At 49.0% G+C, this 24,280-nt stretch overlaps 1 protein-coding gene across 4 annotated transcripts in view; it reads right to left on the reverse strand.

The window, feature by feature from the left end:
- Window positions 1-24,280, reverse strand: part of BTBD11 (BTB domain containing 11) — a 290,646-nt gene that overhangs the window by 41,344 nt on the left and 225,022 nt on the right. For 3 of the 4 annotated variants that reach the window (XM_044227574.1, XM_044227573.1, XM_044227572.1), the window contains 5 exons: window positions 7,530-7,695; window positions 4,959-5,048; window positions 2,879-2,980; window positions 775-868; window positions 523-658 (listed from right to left, as the gene is read on the reverse strand). In XM_044227574.1, the coding sequence (XP_044083509.1) occupies window positions 523-658; window positions 775-868; window positions 2,879-2,980; window positions 4,959-5,048; window positions 7,530-7,695 (588 nt within the window). The remainder of the gene's footprint in view (window positions 1-522; window positions 659-774; window positions 869-2,878; window positions 2,981-4,958; window positions 5,049-7,529; window positions 7,696-24,280) is intronic. The other variant, XM_044227575.1, reaches the window with a different exon arrangement.

Below are 24,280 nucleotides of genomic sequence, written 5' to 3' on the forward strand. Positions count from 1 at the left end.
TGGCTTTGTTTCCTTGAGGGCAGTCTGGAGCTAAGTGCTTTCCTCAAGTATCTGGAAGGTTCTAGAACTGTGCCCTTTTAACCGTCAGCCTGCACAGGGCCCCACAGTGAGTTTGCTTTATTTGGGTTCTGTGGAATAAAACAGGATGGGGGAAACCCTGAAGGAAATGTAGACAAGGAGTAACCAAACGTGTGGGGGTTTTCTTCTTTTTAAAATGGATTCTTGTCCCTTCCTGGCAGCTGAGGTGACGGGCTCGGACCAACACTGGCCGAGGGGAGCGTTTCTGTGAGGTGAAAGCTGGTCGGGAAAGGACAAAACAAGGCCATCTGAGTGGACGTGCGCTGCGTGGAGTTGGCTCTGAGCAGGAAGCTGGCGGTTAAAGCTCACTCTGGCCAGGCCTGGGGTCTGGCCTGCCTCTGGGCCCCACATCCAGAGATGTAGTGGGTCTGGGGTAGGCCTGGGAATCTGCATTTTTAACAAGCACCGCTTGGGACCTTGTGGCTTTGGCCCGTCCTAGCCTACCTGTGTCCGTGGGCTGCAGCCTGGCTGAAAGAGTTCATATCCCCCTGGGGGGTGGTGGAAATTCCATTCCTGTACATGGTTCCTATCAGGGGATCCGCACCACGCTCCAACAGCAAACTAACCAGCTCAAAATTTCCTGCAAGCCCAGAGAAGGGGGTTTTATAAGCGAATCAAGCAGAGATACAGTCACAGACACACTGAGGGCCAAGGTGGCGCAGACCCTTGGCGGGGATGAGACTCGGCGGCTCTTACCTACAGCGGCGGCCAGCTGCAGGGGGGTTTCCGAGTAGTTCTCCTCGCCGTGCTCCACGGAGCCCTCCACCTTGGCCCCGGCGTCCAGGAGCAGCTGCGGAGGAAGAGGGGCCACTGAGACATTTGAGGACATGCACGGTGAGGACACGCATGAGGAAAAGCTGGTGGAAGTCAGTGCGATGCCAGGGTTCCTGCCCTCCCTCTGGGTCAGGGGCCATGGGCACAAGGCGAGGGCAGCTGGACGCCAGACGGTGAACGGACAGCTGCTTGAATCTCCTAGGAGCTCGGACTATCCAAGTGTGGTCCGCGGAAAGCAGCATCAGCATCGCCTGGGAGCTTGTCGGGAATGCTGGCTCTCGGGCCCCGCCTCGACCAACTGAATGCGAGTCTGCATTTCAGCAAGATCGCCAGGGGATTGATATGTATGTTCAAGTTTCTAGAAGCACTGCCTTCGGTGCTCACAGCGCCAGAGTGCTGGAAGACTCCCTTTTTGGGTCTGGCACACAAAGCCTCGGAAAGCATTAGTGTGGTCTCTTAGAACCACAGAATCTTGAGTTCCGAAGGACTTCGGGGACCACCTGGGCCAACCAGGGCCACGAGTCCCTTCTAGAACACTCTGGGTAGCTCCGAGGACAGCTGAGCAAGTTTCCTGGCCAGCTAGATCAATTAATTAAGTGGCAGAGTGAGCTTCAAGGAGTTTACTCTGTTCTATGCATTCCCAAAGATACAGAGTGAGCTTCAAGGAGTTTACTCTGTTCTATGCATTCCCAAAGATACTGGGCTTCTTAGAGATGGCGGCTGTCCATGCTGGATCTCGCTCACAGTGAATGCTTCTCAACACTGCTATTGGAAAAAGAGGGGGAGCAATCCGCCTTCTCTACTCCCTATCCAGGGCTCCCTGAGGGCACAGCTGGGAGAGGGCGGCTGAGGGCTTTCCGTGCCTTGTGTACCCACAGGGAAGAGGTGGCCTGACTTCTGTTTGGCTTTGCTTGGTTTCCGCTCCTCCTCCTCCTGATTTCAAGGCTTGAGGATGCCCCTTGCGCTTTAAGGGAAGGCATTTGTATCCATTAGGCCACCCCCCTGGTCCCTTCTTTCCTATATCCCTCTCCCAGGAGTGAACTGGGCATGACATTCTACAGGCAGAAGTCAGCTCTCAGCGTGACATGTCCTACACTCCGCCTCCTGGAACATGACCTTGGATCTGTCTGAAGGAGTCCCATGACCGAGGAAACAACAAAAGATTCCTGTGGATCTCCAGCATTGCCCAGTGGTCCCTGGAACACTCTTTCCTGCTCTGCAGACCTCTAAGAGTCTCAGATGACATAAAAGCAAGTGTTCCTGATGTACCCAAAACTCAGCTCTATGAGGCCAGAAGGGGTAATGGACCTGGATGCTGATTTTTTTTTTTTTTTTCCAGAAGCACTGAAGACCAAGTTTAAGATCTAGGATGTGTTGGATGGCTCGTCCTTGAACACTAACCGTACAACAACCAAAGAGTTCAAGCAATACAACTTAAATGCCCAGAGGACCTTGGATGAGGACATCTTTCTATACCTGGGGCAGGGGGGGCTGTTTCAGAAGGCCCGTGCAAAGGCCCTACTCTAGACCTCTGAGATCAGATTCTCAATAAGGAGTGTCCCAGTAAGTGTCCTTTAGAACCACTCCCTTGGTGACTTGGGCATGCTTCTTTCCACTGGTTAGAAACCACTAGACTCTCCACAAACACCAGGGTCACACCTAAGGGGAAGTTCTAAGGTCTCACACCAGTCAAATCTTACGTTCACATTATGACAAGCAAAATGAGCAAATCCACAACATCACAGCTCAGGCCCCACCCCCGAGCAACCAGGAACAGCTTTGTCCGTGTGCCACTCGTGTGTGTGAGGCTGCGTGTGGGTCTGTGATCATTTCATATTGGTTAAAGCCAGGCCATATAGATCATTACATATGATATTTGTGTTTATATGATATGAATGTGCTATACTCTGTTGCAATTAACCAATATGAATCCCTTAGGGGATGTGCATGCCGGGAGAGGTACAGATTTGCATAATGGAGGAGGTAAAATTAAAGGTCAGACGTGGATAGGGAAATCCATTAATACCTGAACTACAGGAATATGTCCATGCAACACAGCAAAAGTCAGAGCCGTCCAATGGCGGGTCTCGGGGTGGACGGATGGATATTTATGAGGAGTACTGACAACCTATAAACAAATTGAAGTTATTTTCAAAATGTGACCTTGACAGTATTTCGACTAGCAAATCTGACCTATCTGTGGCTGGACACGTGGGCTAGAGATGTACAGAAGGGCATCCTGGGAGCGCCTGGGGAAATGTTGGTGATAGCGGGCTGGTGACTTTAAGTCCTCTGTGCATCAGAAGGACGCCTTCTTGCTTCTCACCTGAAAGGAGTTAAATTGATGGCCATGGACCTCCTCTAAGGTACCTTGGAGAAGCTGTGATGGCAGCTACCATGAGCCAGCTCCCCAGCCTGCCCCCTCTTTCTGCTTAAGGAAGGGTGGTGCTTCAGAGGGCCAAGGCATGGCAGAGAGCAGGAGAGGCTGGACCACGACATCCACACCTTTAGGGGAAATTCTCAGCAGCAGCAAACCTCAGGCAAGGTGAGTTCTGCCTCGAGCTCTCAAGCCAGGGGTGGTCACCACCCATCGGATGGAACGACAGTCCCATCTGGTCACAGCTCACCTGACCTGTCCTCATTTCACTCTTTGGCTGGCTTCCTGGGAGACAAGGACCCTGATGCTGCTGGAAACTTGGGCACAGGCCCTTCCTGGACACACTGTGGGTGAGCAACCTGACCTCAGTCTTTCAATATGGGGCCTCAACACACCCTAGGCCAAACGAGAGGCAGCAGGGCAGCTGAAGGCTGGGGTCTGCAGGACTGGCGCCCACACATGGCTTTTCTCCCGAACACCCCTGGGGCCATCTAGCCGTGATGCCAGTTTCATTCAGAGCAGCTGAGTTCACTCATCACCTGCCAGGGGGTTGAGGGAGGGGAGGCCTTGAGCTGAGAGCCATGGGATGGGCCGGAGAGGACCAGAGAAGCCCACCAAGGACCCAAAGATCAGGAGCCCTTGCAGGGGTCTGCACGGTGCTGGGGGATTCGTAGCGGGCAAGAAAGTCCCCAATACTTGAAACTTGTAATATCTAAAATGGTCTGGAGGCAAAACTGTGTCTACTGCCTGTTTTCCTCAGAGGAATATCAAAATACCTAATGAAAAAAAAAAAAAAAGCCCGGTAGTAAAACTATGAGAACATCTGATATTGAACTAACAGGGCTTCATAGGGCTGCTGAGCTGGGATCGCAGCGTGCCAACCTTTCCAGCCTCTGGGGCTGCCAAGAGCTGGCTGCCAGACAGACAGGATAGAACACGGTCAAAAAGCGTGAATTCACCTATTACAAGCCTCATGGTATATTGGGGGAGGGGGGAAACCGGTATTAACTGAGCCCCAAACTTAGGCTAGGTACCCTTTGTATTTAATTCTTCCAGCAACCCTGAGATGTGTGTGATGATGCTTTTCCTGCTGCGGATGGGGCCGCGGGGGCTCCAAACGGTTACGCCACCCGCCCAAGCACAAAAGTAAGTTGCTAAGACTCTGGAGTTTCTGAATTTGAGCCTGAGTGTCAAATTCTAAAGCCCGTGGGGTGTGCTATCCGCTGTACACATCGCACTGCCTCTAGGAAGCTTTGCTATTGGCTTTAAGGCCCCCGGGCTTCCGCTTGGCCAATGGGCGAGCCAATCAGGATTTGGTTGGGAGGATGGAAGATCTGGGGGAGTGACACCTCGGGTCGGGGGTCCACGGATCAGCTCTGTATTAGGCAGAAAGGGCTAATGGCTCAGGAGAGCACTCTCCCTCCCAATCCCCAAAGGAATGGATCAGCAGTAAGAATCGGACTCAGTCTGGCTGAAGCAAAGGAAAGCCGGTGTTCCCTATAGCTCTGCTGGTTGTTTTAAAATGCAATGTACATGCTCGCAGCCCCTTGGAGTGTGGCTGGGCTGGGGCCTTGGGCTGGAGGAAATCCACCAGCTGGTCTGACCTATTTTGCTGGACTGAGCACCCTCAGTGGTGGCTCTCGGGAGCAAAAGCACCCCCGCCCCCTGCTCATTTCCCACCTCTGGGGACGGCCAGGCCCAGGGGCTCTGCAGGGCTCTGCCCCCTCACCTCGACATTCAGATCAGCTCCGGCATCCAGCAGCATCTGAACCATAGCCTCGTCCCCACGGACGCAGGCGTACATCAGGGGGGTCATGCCCTGCAGCGGGTTAAAAATCAGAGAATGGAGAGGGTTTACACGGTGGCTTTGTCACTCAACAAATGGAAACTCTCACCTGCGTGTAGGTGACTATGCTTGTATTCAAAATCCAGCATTAAAAAAATAATGCTGCCGGGGGAGCCTGGGTGGCTCAGTGGGTTAAGGCCTCTGCCTTCGGCTCAGGTCATGGTCCCAGGGTTCTGGGATCGAGCCCCACATCGGGCTCTCTGTTCGGCGGGGAGCCTGCTTCCTCCCCTCTCTCTCTCTGCCTGCCTCTCTGCTTGCCTCTCTGCCTACTTGTGATCTCTGTCTGTCAAATAAATAAATAAAATATTTAAAAAAAAATAATGCTGCCCTAGGACTCTCAAGGTTACAATCCTCCAAGTTTTGAAAACCAGAATGGAAACAAAAAGTGGGGGCAGATGAATTGTCCCCCTCCTTTTTTTTTTTTTTTTTTTGCAATTATTTTTGCTTAAGTTGGAGTATTTTCATCTGTAAGGAACAGTCGATCTAAGAGTGTTTGCTAAAACAAGTGGCTGATTTCAACTTAAGGGTCTTAGGAACTTTCTGGATTCTGCAACATCAGTTCAAACTACCTAATTCATAAACACTGTGTCCTTGACATTTTCTTCTTCACAATAAAACAAGTGTCATCTTTGCTTTATATAAGCTGCTGGTCAGTGTCGAGGGAAATTGGATGCCTCTGAGCTTGCCTCCACCACTGACGTGTGGTTTGACATTATCATTTACAAGCAAAAGGCAAGAGATGAGGAATGGCTTTTAGGAATTCCCTATTTGCTTGTGACTCCTGCTAATTTTGAACTTCCATAGCCAATAGAAGAAAGGGACAGATTTTGCAATAAATAGTGCTGTAAATGTGGCTCTTCGGAAAAACATGCCAATTAGAGCCTTATCTCACACCATACACCAAAATAATTTCTAGTTTGACTACAGATATAGATAAAAAAAATTAAAACCACAAAAGACATCTAATCGGATCTGTTTTTAGGTGTAAAAGTAATGGAAGAAATCACAAACAAAAATCATTAGTGTTGAGGACATAAAATTGTGAACAGTATAAACAAAATTGAAAGGCAGACAATAAATTGAGACATATTTGTCATATTATAACAAAGGGTTATATGTCTAATATGTAAAGAGCTCTTCTAAATAAAGAAGATAGTAAGGCTCCAGTGAAATCCTCGCACAAGGTAAGTAAAAGATTAACAGGGAAACACATACATTGTTGGAGGGTGTGTATAAGGAAACGAAGTCTCTGGGAAGGTAATTTGAGACTGAGAACCTTTAGAAAGGTTGATGTGTTTGAGCCACTATTTCCACTTTTAAGAATTTCCCTAATGATGAGCATAGCATAACATACAGGATCGTAGAATCATTATTTTGTGCTCCTGAAACCACTGTGTCAACTATACTTCAGTTAAAAAAAACCCTCCCTAATGAAACAATCAGGGATTTGAACAAAGACTTGTGTGTTTAACTCAGCATTATTGACGTAAGTAATTAGAAACAATCTAAATATTTAACAACCAAGGATAGTAAACTGAATAAATAACATGACCATTTCATGTTGCCATTAAAAGTGATTTAATAAAAAAAAGCGATTTAATAAAATATTTAATGATACTGCAAAGTACTTTTAATATACATTATTGGGAAAGGCAAGATTTTATAATTCCCTGTTTTAAAAAAATATAAGAGAGTGTGTGTGCATGTGTGTGTGTGTGTGTTAGGACTCCTCGCTGCCCAGGAAAATTCTTAGCTGCTGTTCTTTCCCTGGAACTTGCTGCATGAGCTGTCCGTATGAGAAACAGCTCCATCTGTCCCTTGTGACTCTCCATCTGGGGCTCACATTGAAAACCGCTGTTTGTTTTCTCTGTCCGTGACATCTTCAACCACAGGGTGTCTCTGGACTGGTAGACACATGAGCCTCTCACCACCCCTCAGTTTCAGGGGCTGGGGGACAGCTGTCGATCTCTGAGGTGCCTCCTAGGGCTCTCCAGAACGACTTCTGTGTATCTCAACGTTTGGTAAAAATACTCCTGGAGTTGTTCTGTGATGCAGTAACAGACAGGCAGGCAGAGAACTAATTTTAACCACGCTGAAAAAAGGACTTGAAGGACACATGCTAAATATAAATGACGGCTATCTGGGTGATGGCATTATTTCCTTTCTGGAATAGGCCTATTTTTCTCTATTTTCCATTTCAGCTGCAACGATCATGTGCAACTTCTATAAGGATGAACAAGGATATTTTTATATTTTAAAAACTAAAACTAACTAAATAAAATAAAATTTAAAAAGTGACCCTAAGTCACCAGCAGGGGGAGTGCGTGCGTGCGTGCGTGCGTGCGTGTGGGTCTGTGTGTGTCCAGGGCCTGCTGCTGCAGCCATCTTGGGACATGGGGCTGCGCACCTGCTGGAGGGGTGGGGGGTGTTCGCTCAGACTCTCGGGCCCTGTACCTGTTCGCTCATGGTGTTGATCCCATCGGGCCCCAGGAGAGACACTGCCTGCTTCACCAGGTCCGTTCGCCCACAGTTCAGCATCCGGAAACCCAGGTCCTGCTTAAACTTGGCTTCGATGGCCACTGCGTCCAGCTTTCGAGAAGCACAAAAGCAATCGTCGGCCCTAAGGAAGGGAGAGATGATCAGTTGGTTGCAGCGGCTTCCCCAGGAACTGGTCCTGGAGGACCAGGAGAGCTAGAAAGCACCAAGGATCCTTTGCATTTTCCACGTCAATGGCCCGTTCCTAGGCTCCAATTAAAATAGGGATGTCTTGATCCTTGGTCCTTTGTAACGGGCTCATCTGTCTTCCTCTGTTTTACTGAGTGTTTGCTACGGGTGAGGCGCTCTGCTAAACTCTCAAAGTGAGTTTGTTTGTTCAATCCCCGCACAACCTCTAAAGGCAAGGACTATCATTACCCCTCTATTAACCATGGAGATAAGCATACAGATAAAGGACTTGCCTAGGACCACCCAGCCAGCAACCTATAGGAGACACTGTCCCAGACCCCCTTCTATCCCCCTCTCCTTGCTAATTCAGAGGGTGGAAACTGAGGAAAGGAAAGATTGTCTCCTCCCACTGCGGCTTCTAACTAAGCCACCTTGTGGCATAAGAAGAGGTTAAGTCTGTGAGGGAACAATGTTCTTTTTTATCTTTGGAGGACAGGAGAGGGGCTACTGTTCCAGAAAGTTTATGGCACCGAGGTTCCTCTTTATCAGTAAGCCTAGGACCTGGGGGAGAGCCCTTGAGGGGCGAACCACAAAGGGAGCCTCAGAAGTGGGTGGGCTGGGTATGTGCTTGACTCTTGGTTTGGTTTGTGATGTACATTCATCTCTGCCTGGGGAGAAGGCCACCACGAACTAGGAACCCAGGGTAGGAGATGGCAGGGTTCTGGACAGGAGGCAGTAAGAGTTTGCTTCCGGCCACCAGGGGGCGCTGATGCAGTGAGGATAGAAACCGGAGCAAGGCCTCGAAAGCTTGGTGTGGATGTGGGGTGTAGTCTGCAGGCACAGCTCAGGAGCTGGGTGTGGGGTTAGGCCTCCAGGGGCCTATTTGTATGAGCACGGGGAGGGACCAAGAAAACCCACAGCTGGCCAGGACCCTGAACTCCAGGATTAAGACCTTTACACGGCAGGCAGGGGAGACAAGACCAAGCACTGCTGTTGGAGGACTCACCAGGGAAGCTCTAGGGCTCCGCAGGTGGCTGAGGGGAAGGGGAGGACAGAGGGACCCTGGGTCTCAGCATCAAGATGCGATGGGGTTTGTGCCATAAGGCGTGATGCATGGGGCTCTGGATTTGGGACTCTCACAGTGAGGGTTGCCAGATTTAGCAAATAAAAGTTCTAGTACACTAGAACGCTATTCGCTGTTTAATTCTGAAATTGAAATTAAATTTTTTTTGAATTTTTTTTTTTTTTTTAAAATTTGGGGGCAGCTAGAGCCACCTGCCATGATTTGAAAAGAACGCAAGGAGAGACCACGGATCCCAGCCAGCATCTCCAGGGGAAGAGAGGAAATTCCCAGTGTGGTAATGGGCTGCATCTAAGTTCTCCCCCCAAAAAGGTCCAGGCTGAATGGACAGGACAGAGCAAAGAGGATGAGAGCAACAGGGCCAGGTTCTGAGGCATAAATAGAGGCTTCTGGAGAGGGAAGTGTTGGGGTCTGCATGTGTTGTGTGGCCATGTCTGGAGTCTTGACTGGGTGGCAGGTAGGGAAAACTTTTCTTCTAGAAGACCATTTTCTAGTCCCGGAAGAGGCTGATTTGTGAAATCAAGGGCCTCCTTCTTGAGAGCAAAGATGCTACAAATTGTCATTGTTTGTGAATTTGCAGTTTCCTCTCCCCTGTCTATGTCTAAGTCCCTTCTGCTATCCTCCATGCTTGACTGACTCTTTCAAATAAGCATTTCTTTTTTTTTTTCCTGGAGTCAAGTTGAATTCCACATGACTGGAGAAATGTACACTGAGCACCCACTGCGTGTAGGCACCACGATAGGGGGCTAGGAGAAGGGAGACACAGACCCCCCCACCCCATGTTCCCTGAGAGCCCAGACTCATAAGCCAGTAACTCCAAGAACATCACCACAAGTGTTTTCCAGCTACAGAGGCCCTTGATTTTAATTACAAAGAGACAAATGGCAAGGAAATTACTGTAGCTAAGATGGTGATGATAATAATTGTTATTATAGGAAGCTAACGTGTTCTTATTATTGAAATCTAAGCTCTTTCCGCATATGAAGTCATACAGTCATCACGACCAGCCCACAATAAGGGCTCTCAGGAGCCCCGTTCTAGACCTGAGGAACCTGCCCCTGTCACAGAGCTGGTAAGCACGAGCCCATATAGTACTGCGTGTCTGAAATTCAACTTTTTCTTTTCTTTTTTTTTTTTTTTTGCAACTTTTTCTAAATATATCCACCACCCCCCAACTTCCCAAACCTGTCCCCCAGTCATCCTGTCCCTCTGTGAATGGCACCCCTGAGCTCCCAGATGCTCAGACCAGAACCTTCTCCCATGCTCATGGCCATGGCATCAGTTGGGTGATTTTGCCGCCCCAATTCCAAATCCATCCACTGCTCTCCAGCGGCCTGGCTTCCAAACACCGGCCTCTCATCTAGATGAGTGCAGTGGCCTCCTCACTGGTCTGTCTGCTTCCATTCTGCTCTCCATCCAAACCAGACTCTCTCTCTCTTTTAAAGATTTGTTTATTTCAGAGAAAGAGTGAGACAGCGAGACCGCATGCTCCTGAGTGGGGCAAGTGGCAGAGGGAGAGGGAGACAAGCAGACTCCGCACCGAGCAGGGAGCCCCTGATGCCTGGCTCCATCCCAGGACCCTGAGACCAGGACCCGAGCCGAAATCAAGAGTCAGAGACTCAACCGACAGAGCTACCCGGGTGCTCAAAGCAGTCTCTCACGCGAGAGTGAACTTAGACTGTAAATAAGACTGTGTGGTCCCTCCGCTTAAAACCTTCCCATGCCTTCCCCTGTACTGAGACTAGAATCCAGCTCCCGGGGCCTGCCCGGCAGGCTCTGCAGGGGTGGAGCACCCCCCCCCCTCCCCCGCCCATCCTTCAGCAGGTGCCGCCCTCCGCTGGCCAGCGTCTCTCCTGCCTCGCAGGCTTTATTCTCGCTCTTCCCTCTCCTGGCTCTTTGCGGGGCTGGCTCCTTCTCGCCCCCCGAATGTCATGTCCAAAGGAGGCCTTCTAAGGAGGGCACCCCCTTTTCCTGCCTTTCCACACCCCATCTCTGGCCAACTTCCTCCTCCCCTTTCTTAGCACTGTTCACAATCTGTGACTACTGCATTCCATTCTTTCTGTCTATCTTACAGTTTGTTTTCAGCCTCCTGGGGGCAGGACCACATCTGTCCTGTGGTGCCTCTTCCGTGTCTGAAGCATTCGGTCTTGACCGAGAGCGAAGCCCTGCACCACCTGCCTTTTCTTCTTCTTCTTTTTTTTTAATTAACATACAATGTATTATTTGCTCCAGGGTACAGGTCTGTGATTCATCAGTCTTACACACTTCACAGCACTCACCATAGCACGTACCTCCCCCAATGTCCACCATCCAGCCAACCCCATCCTGCCCACCCTCCTCCCCTCCAGCAAGCCTTAGTTTATTTCCCGAGATGAAGAATCTCCTGTGGTTAGTCTCCCTCTCTGGCCTCATCCTGTCCCACTTTTCCCTCCCTTCCCCGACAGCAGGTCCCGGGAAACACCTGTTTTTCAAGAATCCCTCAGTCGTACAAAGTGAGTAATGGTTGTGGTTACTCAATGTTACCAGCTAAAGCAAGTAAGAAACATTTTCCGTAAAGGCTTGTGAAAACGTGGCTTTCTGTTCAACCTGGTTTGTTAGAAAATTTACCTCTGCAACACTGAAATTCCTGCAGCACTCTTGTAAACACGGCTCGGAGATCCATTTACTCGTTCTGAAGGGCCTGGAAGGATCTGCCACGGAAGACCAATAGGTCCCCTTGGGGCCTGGCAAATACATGCACCTCCCGAAGGGTGGGACTAATTTATGCAGAAATCTATGAGGCCGGTCCCCTGGGGCTTCACCAGAAGGGGATCAACTCTGTGGTTTCCCCCTCCAGTGGCTTTCAATGACGCCATAAAAAATCTGATCAATTTAAGTAAGAGGTCAGCTATGGAAGTAGTCAATTTCTCTGATTTCTCAAGGGCCCTGGCCCCGAGAGACTGCCTCGATATTGTCTACCCCTTCAAGAATGTGACTTCAGAAAGATGTTTTCCAAGGAGGCCCCAGCACAGCAAGCGATTGGGTTGACTTTGGTCCCCTGGGAAGGAGGTAGCACTGGGGAGGGGTATGATGTTTTCTGCTGGTCTCTTGATGAACTCCCACTGACACAGGCAAGCAGCTGAGGCCTCAGACCCATTTTATTCATATATTCATTTTTAAAGCTAGCATGCATGGGAGTTGTGAGCATGAACTCTGGTTCCCAGTTCTGCCACTCAGCGGCTGTGTGATCTTGGGGCAGGTTCCTTAACCTCTCTGATTTTCAGCTTTCTCCTCTGTAAAATGAGTTTAGTAAGAACACCTTCGTCCTAGGATTTCGGATGTGGGTTAAATGAGACAATCCACGTATGGTGCTTAGCAAGGTACAGAGCTTTGCACACAGTTCTCATGAAGTGTTCACGATCGCATATCATAATCGTTACGGTAAATCACAAGGCAAGGCGTAGCCTGGAGAGAACTCACTGTATTTGGAAGGACCAAATACAGAGACTTGGAGACTGAAGAACACTGTAGTAATCATGCTTCTTAAGGTTTCAAAGGAGACACTGCAGCTAAGAAATTCCACCAGAATAAAGGCAGTCCTTTTCCCTGTGGGGAGACCTTGGCCCCCAGAAAAGCTGCCAGGCCTCAGCATGGTTTTGCAAGCAAACTGTAAGTGATGACAGGGGTTGGAAAGGGAGGGGGATGGGGTCAGGCTCGAAGAAAGCACAGTTTCTGGAACATTTCAACAAGCAGGAAATGGTAGAGCAGAGCCACTCAGGATGCTGGGGGCTGCCCAGCCAGGCTCCCAGCCCCTCTTTTCTCTCCTACCCCCAGGACCAATCCTGACCCCACTGATGCTGGAAGGTGCTAGGCAGTTCCCAGGCTCCCTGAGCGATGAGTCTAGAAGCCCCTCTCCAAGGATGTGGCTTGGATGCCTGCCAGGCTGGGTTTGTTATTAACTGCTTATGCTGTGCACCTAACCTTGCACAGGTAACTCGGTCTCATTCCATTTTCTCACGTGTAACATGGAGACACTAACATTTTTACATATCTTACCGACTTAACAAATACACGTTCTTACCACGTACCAGGCATATTATAACTTTTGGCAAGTGTTAACATTTTTAATTCTCACAATAACCCCACGAGGAAGGCTTTATTGTTATCAAATTTACAGACAGGGAAAAACGGGGCACAGAGAGATTAATTAACTTGTTCGTTGTCACACAGCTAATAAGTAGGAGTCGGGATTTAAGCCCAGGCAGTCTGGCTCTGGAGTCTGTCCCACTAAGTGCTCTGCACAGCCCAGTTCTTAGCAAGGTGCTGGCAATCCCTGGGCTTCTGTGCATGACTCTGGGATCTGAACCTCAAAGTCCCAAACAGTCCCCAAAACCATGACCTGCCCTCACCAGTAAAAAAGAAGCCAGCCCTTACTGTATGCTCTCTGTGTGCCAACCACCATACTGAGTGTTCAATTCCTACCACTTCAACTGACTTCCCCTTGAAGGCATTGTTATCATTATTCCCATTTTCTGGACAAGGAAATTGAGGCTTGGGTCTGAGTGTTTGACAGCAAAGCTTGTCTCCCACAGAGCAGGCAGAACCTGCTGCTTCAGACCTGAGTTCAGACCACCACCCCCCTCCCTCCCTGCCCCGTGCTTCAAGACTGCTGCCTTGGGCAGGGAAACTAACCAGTCTAAGCCTCTATTTTCCGATCTGCAAAGCAGGGACGGTAACGCTGGGGCTTCCGCCTCTATCTGGGATGAGGATTAAGAAATAAAGCTTTGGAGCCACTCAGCACCGTGTGTGATAACTGCACACAGAATGCATACTTGTTTGTATTTGTATATGCACACTGTTTGGTGAATGTAGGTCCTCTTTCCCGGGATTTAACTAGGCATCTGGAAGTCCCCCATTCCCTACCCTCCCACTCACGCTTCTTCAGTCCCAGGGCAGGTCCTTCCTTGCCCCCACAGCTCTTTCCAGCCGCCGTGGAGCCCAGCCCTCACCGGGGCCTTGTTTGCAAGAGCTCTCTGCTCTCGTTCCCGAGGCTTCTCACTTCCCTTTCCGTGTTGTTGTTCTTGCCCACCTTGGTCTTACCAGCAGGCTGGCAGTCTGGGACAGAGCAGCTTCCCAGGCCCATCCCAGAGGCAGCAGCCAGGGGTCAACCTGCAGGGGTGGGGGAGGCGGGCTGTGGGAGGGGTGGAGCCGCTCTGCCCTGCTGTCATGGAAGATGCCAGTGCCCGCGATCGTAGGGCACAGACAGAGGTGTTTACCCACAGTGGGGATGACTCTGGGTGGGGGGTGCAGTCCCCCTCTGGTGCTTGGGCCCCAGGACCTGTGATCTGCTTTATAGTATGGTTCCCAAGTCACATTAGTTGCCTTTTTTAACAGTAGTCAAAGAAAGAGTAAAGATTTGCAGTTTTCCTAACACAATATAGTCAATCCGAACAATGGCATTTACAGATAGCCTTCCCAGTGCTAGACATTTCCCATGTAAGAGCTCACCTCATCCTCCAAATAATCCCACTGTTGTCTTTATTTTACAGACGGAGAAACTGAGGCACGAGCTTCTGTCACTTGCCCGAGGTCACACAGCTCATAGGTGGCAGAGCTGTCATTCAGCCCTGCTGGTCTGACTGCTGAGCCCATATTCATGTCCTGCTTCGACCCTCACAGGAACCCCAAAAGGCAGGCTCCCATATCCCCATCTTACCGATGAGGAAGCAGCAACCAAGTGAAATTAACTATTTTGCCTTCAAGTCACTTGGCTCCTTCTGCCTCCAATCCTACCCTGGCTGGGGGAAATGTCACGATTCATTCATTCCCATGTACTGTTTCCTGAGCGCCAGCAGCAGGCAGGTCAGGGTCAGGAGCTGGGACCAGCAGTGAGCTGGCCGGACCTGGCCCTGCCCTCACAGGCTGCACAGGGAAGGACATGAAGCAGGCTGTTGGCTGCAGTCGTGACCACATAATGGAAAACGGAGGGGTCCAGGAGAAAAATGAGGAGCTTAACCCTAACTCTAAGTCCTAACTGAGACTCCCAACAGCCGGCCTTTCATGTTCCTTGGTGGGATACCAGAGAGATGTATGATGTCGAGGAGACAATGATGCTGATTTCATTTATCTGGACCCCAGGAAGCTCGCTGAGGGTGGCAGAGAGAACTACTGATGATGTATATCCCGAAACAGCCTAGTTCCTGGCTGCATAACCGAGGGCAAGTCTCCGCATTCTCTCTGGGCTTCTGCCTCCCCATCTCTAACATGGGGAGAACAGGATGTATGCGTTTGTGTTTTGTGGGGGAACAAGGCAGACTGTGCACATGAACCTGTTCTGGCTACTCTAGAGACCTGTTGGCATAGGGACACATGCCTAGGAAATGTGGGATGTGTGATGCTGACAGAGACTATGACTTTCTAGAAGACGTGGACATTGGTCAGCCATCTGAAATGCAACAGAAACGTCACGGACTGTCAACGCCCCCAGCACCTCTTCAGGAACAAGGGCCAACGTGTTGGCTCTGAGACCACACCCAAGCCAGGCATGCAAAACAGGGTTCATCTCAGGCACGAACTCTGATTCGCCCGTATGGCTGCTGGAGTGTGGTGTGGGGGATTCTGAGGCCAGGTCTCAGCTTGGCCAGGCAAGAGCAACATGGCGCCCCTTAAAGAAACAGTACTGAAAGCAACTGGAAGGCGGAATAGGGCCAGGGTAAAAGCTCAGATAAATGTGGTTTTAAGTCGTGGCTGTATCCCCCATCAGCTGCGTGACCTTGGATAAACCGCATTTCCTCCAACAATGTCAGTTTTTCTCCTCCATAAAATGGGGCTGTGGGGCTAGTCAAGATCTTGGGGGCCTCCAAGCATGGACATTCTCTGAGTTGATCCCATGTTTTCTGGTGCTCATGAACCATTCCTTCCTAGGCAGCAGCTTTCCCCCCTTTCCTCCATCACAACCCTTGAGTGTCTCTGTTTTTGCTCTTACATCACTCAAACTCTTGTTCATGGCCAAGAGGATCATCTGGGAAAAGATGTGTGGCAAGGAGTGCTGTCTCCCAGCATGCGTTCTCCACCCCTCCTCTTAGAGTGGCACAGAATCTTCTGCCTTCTTTGACTTTTGGCACGGCTTGTGGCTGTCCCGTTAGAAATTCTATTTCCCCTTGTGGCCGGTGACAGCCATTTGGCTAAAGTTCACACCAACACACATGAGCAGAAGGGACGTAGGAAACCTGCATGTCCTGCTGGGGAGCGGGAGCCAGCTCGGACTGGCTGGGAAAGCCAGTGCTGTGTATCTTCCCCGTTCTGGGTTGGCGACATCTCCTTGTCAGCCTGAAATCAGCCATCGTGGAAGCATTTACACCACGGGAGCCGGCAGACACCACAAGCCACGGCTCCTGCTGTCCTGCTGTGGAACTTGCACCAGCACACCACTGTCTATGTCATGTGCTTAAAAAGAATATTCTAGCCCTGGGATAATAGTCCCATCTCCCCCTCCCCAGCAGATAAGCAGACCTGCCTACATCCCAGCGCTGACCACACAGGTGAGCCGAATGCACTAGGGCAGCGCGGGTCAACTTTTTCTGAGTGAGAGAGGTCGTCACTATTTTCAGCTTTAGGCTAGAGGACAGCCATAGACAAATGGGTGTGGCTGTGCTCCCATAGCATTTCATTTAAAAAAACAAACCAGACTGACTCAAGGGCCACAGTTTGCTGACACCTGCTCTCAAGGAGCCATCGAGCAACAAGACGGAAGGGTTGAGGGTCTTCAAGGGATCTTGTGGAGCAGAGCCGCCCCATTGGCCTGCCCTGGATGAACTATTACACGGCGGAGAAATAAACATCTAGTTTAGTTAAATCTCCGTACTTGGAGATGCTCTTGCCATCTAACTTACACAGGAGCTAAGAAAGAAACTGCCCGTTAGGGCTCCTCTCCTAATGCATCAGAACAGAAATATACATTTCCTTGAAATGAAAGGGTCAGATTTGGCTGCTTCCTCCCATTTCCTAATTTCTGTGTCTCCAGATAAGAATATGAGCACCTGCAGGTCCAAGGCAAGGTAAGTATTCCTACAGGGTATGTAGGAGAGCAGTTTCCTGGGTTTTGTTTATAAGGATCTGGTGACCCACAGGACAAAAGCAAGACTGTGCTCTCAGCGTCTTTGTGGCTGCCAGGCTGCCTTGGCAGGGGGTGGGGGGGTGTCCTGAGGGGTGCATCAGGCCTGCAGATGCTCCCTGCCATCCCCGGCTCTAGCTTCTCAGTTTATTGGGCATCTGGATGAGGTCAACCTGGGGAGGTGGAGGGAACAAGGCCAAGAATTTGCTGGTTGATACTTTTATCACAAAGCAGCTCAGTGGTTCTCAAAGAGTCAAAGAAGAAAGCCACGTTCTGTTCTTGCTGTGAGGTGCAGGAGGTTTGACTGGAGGAGAACTTCAGGGAGCAGGGAGATGTGCAGGGCTTGGGTGCTGAGGGGCAAACTCTAGGCCAGGGCAGTCCTAAGACCTATGCTGCTGGCTGACACACGGTTTGAAAACAGGCTACAGATAACTTTCATGTGGGGCACCCCTGTGCCCAGTCCTCTCTATTGTATTCTATCGTGCTGGGTCCCCGCGTGTGTTCTTTGCTTGTCCCTGGGCCTCTGAGTTTGGACCCTGGACTAGCGAAGGATGAATGTGGCAAGCTCTAGACTCACAGAGAGATATTAAGGAACTAATATGTTAAGAATTCTTCATTACGGGAGGGAGACAAACCATAAGAGATTCTTAATCTCACAAAACAAACTGAGGGTTGCTGGGGGGAAGGGGGTAAGGAGAGGGGGGTGGGGTTATGGACATCGGGGAGGGTATGTGCTATGGTGAGTGCTGTGAAGTGTGTAAGCCTGACGATTCACAGACCTGTACCCTTGCGGTGAATAATCCATGAAATGTTAATAAAAAATAGAATATTTTAAAAAAAGTAATAAAAAGAAGAATTCTTCATTAATTCATTCTGATCACCTATTATGTGTGATACACCTATTAAGTGCTTCCATACTCAAAATATTTTATGGTTCCCAAATAATAATGATAATAATAATAATAGTATAACATAAAGCATTCCTTTTTTTCTTTTTTCACAAAGCATTTCTTGTGTGCCAGGAACTATTTTAATTGTGCATATATATACGCACACACAGATAAAAATGTATCCTACACATACCTGCGAATGATTATGTGATGGCGTATGCATGTCTATATACATGTAACATATATGTACACACACATACACTCATTCACATATATGATATTATAGAATCCTTACTTTAACCCTGTAGAATTTACTGCATCTTTCAGAATTTATCTGTATCTTAGCCCAGAGAGACTAGGTCCCAGAGCCAGCAGATGGTAGGACAGAGATTAGAACCAGGCAGGCTGTTGCTGGAGCCCTGCTCCTCCCGCCCTACCCCTACCCCACTGCCTGTCTGTGCTACTGAAAGTCTTCCGTGTTCACTAGATGCTATTCAGATGCTGCCTCGTTCACTACTAGATGCCACGTCCTGGGCGGGGGGCCAAAGAAACATAAATTCCCGGGCACGGGCCTCAAACTCGAGGCCCTCTTGCAACCATTTCTTGGTCACCAACCATTTCTTCTTTCTCACCATTTCAGCCAATGAGGCCCGCTGCCCATGCCACATACACGTCTCCTTACTGCTTTCTTGCCTGCACACACGGTGTCCTCACCTCAGATCCTCTCCCCGTGTCTCGCTTTCTTTCAAGTCCTCCTGCACTCACGAGTCCCACTAAGCAGCTTCTGGCTTGCAGAATCCCAGAAGGTCAGTGCTGAACAAGAGCAAGGGCACTGGGGCCAGCACCTTACCTTCCTAAGATCAGAGGTGTTAACTAATTGGAAGGGGTCCCCGATGTATCAAGGAGCAGAACTCGTGTCTTCCTCTAAGGTCATTTGGCAAGTCTCTCTATGGACACCTAGACTTGTGTAGAGCAGCGATTCTCAAACTGGGTGCCTCTGTCACCCCAGGGGCACCTGGCAAAAATCTGGACACAGCCTGGGTGGTCACAGCTAAGGACAGGCTGCTGGTGTCTGGTAGGTAGACAGATGCTGTTGACAGCCTGCAGTGCACAGCAACCCCCCCCCCCCAATAATAATCCAGCCCCAAATGTCCACAGTTGAGAAAGGCTGAGGTTGAGAAATCCTGGTGGACGGTAATAACATTTTTTTTGCATCACCTCATATAGATCAAGAAGTCCCCATTACAGGATTCTGTAAGCGTGACCACAAAATGGTGCCTTCAGAAATCAATCGTGAAATGACAATTCAGAGGACGACAGGCCTGACTTGGATACCAGCCCCCGGAACCTCCTCCTCAACACGTTTGCCCCAAAAGTCAAATTCCTTTTTGTAGGCTTCTAGGCCCCCAGCTGATAAGTTTTTTCTTTTCTTTAGGGTAGCAAACAGATGAACACTTTGAGACTCTTTTGTGTGGAAGTAAGTCACACCAAGATCTCCATGCACATTTTTTTTTCCGTGCACCTTTTTAAGAAAAAAAAAAATTGTATTATTGCAGCAAATGAGGCATGTAATGGTGCAAAGTTCCTAGGAGAAATCTTTGTCCAAAAATTGTGTCTCGTTGCTGTGTAATGCTGTTACTGAAGTACAGAGAAGGGCCAGATCATTAACCTGCTTCAGAGAAGGTAAAGAAAGTATGATTCCACGTCCTCCTCCCAGCCCATCTTTTCTGTCTTATGAGAGATCCCAAGGGGCCTGGAACCTTCCTCCTCCTCAGAAGCCGATGGCCAGTTAGTGGAAGAACCCACTGTTTTTGCCTCCCCGCAAAACAGAAATTTTGGGTCCGTTCAAATATGTGAAAAAAGATCTCTCTCAAATGCAAGGGCTATAAACACTCAGGAGAATGAACCAGTGTGCTCATTCTGAAGATGCTGTCACGTTCTTTTGAGTAGAAACTCATGAGGCATCATCATCCATCTCTTGTCTTGGCATCATGGCTTATTTTAAAAGAGTCAAAAATGAGACCTATCCTTCAGAGAAAAGTCACCCCTAATTTTGGCAAGTGCTTCATGTATCCCTTTTTGGCAGAGGCTGATTACTGCCCTCCAGAGAGTCCTTTATTTCCTCCATGTATTGTTGTCAGACCTGAATTTTTTTTTTTTTTAAGATTTTTTATTTTATTTATTTGAGAGAGAGAGACAGTGAGAGAGAGCATGAGCGAGGAGAAGGTCAGAGGGAGAAGCAGACTCCCCATGGAGCTGGGAGCCTGATGTGGGACTCGATCCCGGGACTCCAGGATCACGCCCTGAGCCGGAGGCAGTCGTTTAACCAACTGCGCCACCCAGGCGTCCCCAGACCTGAATTTTTAGCTGGCACACAGCTGCCCAGAGAAAGCGGACATTCCCCTGGTTTTCCTGGCAATTAGAGGTGGCCATATGACTGAGCGCTGATCAACACGAAGGAAGGGAAGTGACATGGGCAATCTCTGGGGTCTGCTTGATCCTTCTCCCTTCCCTCTTCCCACTAAAGCAAGGAAGTCCTGGTGGATGGAAGGGAAGGTGCCTGGGTCCCTGGCATGGTGTTGCCCTAACAGCCCCAGACTGATCACTCCTGGACTGTTGCTGCATGTGGGAGAATTTCCAACTCATGTCTAATCCAAAGCACAGGCATTTTATAGGTGTGTTATAGCTAAGGACTCTTGTATCCTAATGAAGCCATTCCACAAGTGGGTTTTTAAATGAAAACCAATTCAGGGAAGCACACAGGAAGTGCCAAGTACCTACCAGCTATTGGTTTGGGTGCTGGAGAGTCAAAGAGAAAAGTACACACATCATCTGCCAAGGAATCTAGAAAAGAACAAGGGGTCTCCTAGATACTAGTTCATAAATACACACACCAGTTACTGTGGTAGAAGGGCAAAGCTCAGATGGGACAATTCCAACACTCCCAGTGACACTGGTCCCATAAGATGCTCTGTGATGGGTGCACAAATGTTTTCTGCAAAAGGCCAACTAGCAAATATTTTAGGCTTCATGGGCCATAAGGTCTCTTATTACTGCTCAACTCTGCCACATGTGAAAGCAAAGTGTGAAAGCAGCCATAGACTGTAATAAGCAAATGGGTATGGCTGGTGGTCCAGGAAATTTCATCCATAAAAACAGGAGGCAGGGGTGCCTGGATGGCTCAGTGGGTTAAAGCCTCTGACTTCAGCTTAGGTCATGATCCCAGGGTCCTGGGATCGAGCCCCGAGTCGGGCTCCCTGCTCAGCAGGGAGCCTGCTTCCCCCTCTCTCTGCCTGCTGCTCTGCCTACTTGTGATCTCTGTCAAACAAATAAATAAAGTCTTTAAAAACAAAAAAACAAAAAACAGGAGGCAGACAGCTCTAGCTCGCCAACCCTTGCTGTCTGTTCAAGTGTTTAACTAGGATAACCTTTTCTTTGGGACTTACAAGAAACCCAGGATGTTAAACGCCCCATGAGTTTTTTAAAACCCTATTTGATTTTTATTTAGGACAGTATTCCCCAAATTTATTGGGCTACTTGCCACTTTCCAAAAAATCATGCTTGTTAACATCCCAGAACTGGCCTTCTAAATATGCTGTTGTAAACACTGGCTAAGTAACTCTTACTGTTAATAAATTAATTTAGGGCACACATAAAATGAAAAGGTAATACAATGACACCGATATGCTCACCACCCAACCCAGTGGAAAAAAACAAAGCATCATTAAGTACCACACACCCCTCCTGGTTCGATCATGTCATCCAGCTTCCTGAGATCACTGTCTCTCCTCTCTTTGACGTTTATCATCCTTATGCATGTTTCATACATTTTACTACTTTTACTCAATTCCTGGTAATACGCAAACCGTTTTGCACGCTGGTAAACATTATGTAAATGTTAGCACACTATACAAAATCCTGCCTCGATTTGCCTTTTTTTTTTTCTTCCTCTTTTTGTACACAGTATTACATTTCTGGGGTTTTGGCTGTGTAATAACATGTAGATCTGGCTCATTTATTTTCCTTGCTGTCTGGTATTCTATTGAACAAACCTTTATTCATTCCTTGTCTTGCAGACAGCTTGTTTCTTTTCCTTTTTCTTTATTTTGCTATTATAAATACAGAATGAACATCTTTGTGTACGCCTCCTTATTTCCATATGGAGGAGTTTCTCTTGGGTATAGATTGAAGAGTGGAATAACGCATTTTCAAGTTTACTTGAAAGTGGATTCGGGGGGCTGGGGGTGTGCTCCTGGGTGGCTCAGTGGGTTAAAGCCTCTGTCTTCAGCTCAGATCATGATCCCAGGGTCCTGGGATGGAGCCCCGCATCAGGCTCTGCTCAGCGGGAGCCTGCTTCCCCATCCCCCACGCACCCTGCTCTCTCTCTGTCTGCCCCTCTGACTACTTGTGATCTGTCTGCCAAATAATAAATAAAATCTTAAAAAAAAAAAAAAAAGAAAGTGGATTCGGAGCACTACATGGTGGTCCAGAGGCAGTCTCACCGTTCTACATCTTTGCTCAAATCTGGGGTCATGACACTGTAGCTTTTTGGCTTGGTCTGAAGGGTGGGAAAGGGCATACCCAGGTGTGGTTTGGAAAGCATTTCAGGATGACTCGTGAGGTTGAGTCCTTCGTGTATTTCTCGGCCAGTTGTTAGAATAGTTCCACGTCACGTCTTCACAAGGATATATGACTATGGTCCGCGCTGAAACTGTTGGGTTGGTGCAAGAGGTGGCCGTACACCCTAATCTCTAAGAGGAACAAAGGCCAGAAGCTGAGTCTTTCAAGATGAATCTGAGGCCCTCATTCAAAGTGACTTTCACATTTCCCCATATTGATTCCCTGACTGGAGATAGCCCTTTGGCAGAGACAGACTTGGTTCGAATCCAAGATGGGACACATTCTACATGTGATGGTGGGACATCCTAACTTCCCAGAGACCTGGTGTTCTCGGTGTGCCAAGGAAAACAAAGCCCTCTCATAGAGCTGAATGGAGCAGAGTGTGAGAGGCAGCCAGGATGGTGTCTGGCCCAGGCAGGTTCTCCATCGTTAGTTCCCTCTATCATCTGCTAAGATCCGGGAGCGGCCACGAGTTGACGCTCCACGTATTTCTTTCCATTTTTGTGTGCCTCGGTTTCCCCTACAGGTAAAGGTCTCATTGCCATCTGCCCATCTAACGTCAGGCCACAAGATGAAATAATCTTCAGGGCTAGAAAGGAGATCTTTGGAGATCATCGAGTTTGGGGGGTTCTCAACATCTCGTAGAGCAACTTCATGAGCTGGAGAAAGAGAAGTTCATTCTGGAAAAATGGCGTGCACACAGAGCACTTTGTGAAGACTACAGACATGCGGAAGGAGGGAACCTGCTCCTTCCTTGTTATCTGGAGCTCCTTTGTTGTCATGGTTTTGTACTAAGTACTTTGTACCAAACACAAACCTCTGTAAAAAGTACTGGCTGCCTGACTGATTGCAAAGGAAAATACTGTTCCTGTATAAATAATATTTTATTTTATTTTTTAAATTATTTTTTTAAAGATTTTATTTATTTATTTGATAGACAGAGATCTCAAGTATTTGGAGAGGCAGGCAGAGAGAGAGAGGAGGAAGCAGGCTTCCTGCTGAGCAGAGAGCCCGATGCGGGGCTTGATCCCAGGACCCTGAGATCATGACCCGAGCTGAAGGCAGAGGCTTAATCCACTGAACCACCCAGGTGCCCCTATAAATAATATTCTAAACTAGAGTTTGAGAGATTTGCTGGCAGGGAAGTAAATATGCACCCTGGGTAGAAATTTAACAAACTCAAGGGGAGGCCCCCCACAAAAGAAGTCCAAAAAAAAGAAAAAAGGAAAGTCCCTGTTCTCTGCAAGCTAAATCCCACATGGCAGACACAGACCCTCACACTGCCAGCTCGGTCAGAAGCTCCAGCTTGGAAGCAAGCCCCGAATGCCACTGAAGACGTAGTTCTCCGTGTCGCTGCGAGCATCCAATGTGTTTCTGTTTTGCTTTCAGCACTCTGAAAGCTCAGAACAAATTCCAAGTGTTAGCAAACTGTCTGTCGCCTGCAATATGGTTTCCGCCCACGCCGAGGCTTAGAGCGCGGCTGCAGACAGTGCGGTTCTTTCCAGGATGTGGGGGCCGCAGCCTGGGGTTCTGGTGGTCCCTCTCCGCCTGGGTTCCCTTGGCACCCACCACCTCACCTTCTTCAGGCTCTTCTCTGACCTAGTGTCGGAGTGTCCTTCTCCCTTGGTGTCATGGCGATTCCTCTGCATCAGTCCCTCTCCTGGGGCACTCTCACCTACCCCCCGAGACATCGGTGGGCACTCATCTGCCAGCGTCTCCCCCAAAGGCCTCCATAGTTGAGACCTCTCTGCGAGACACCTGACTCTCCTGTGTCTACCCACGTCTCCATGATGAAGCCTCTTTGCATCTGCTTTAATCCAAGAAAAGTCTTAGTCTGTTGACTTTTAGTCCCAACAAC

The sequence above is a fragment of the Neovison vison genome, chromosome 12 (assembly GCF_020171115.1).
Source record: "Neovison vison isolate M4711 chromosome 12, ASM_NN_V1, whole genome shotgun sequence".
Taxonomy (NCBI): Eukaryota; Metazoa; Chordata; class Mammalia; order Carnivora; family Mustelidae; genus Neogale; species Neogale vison.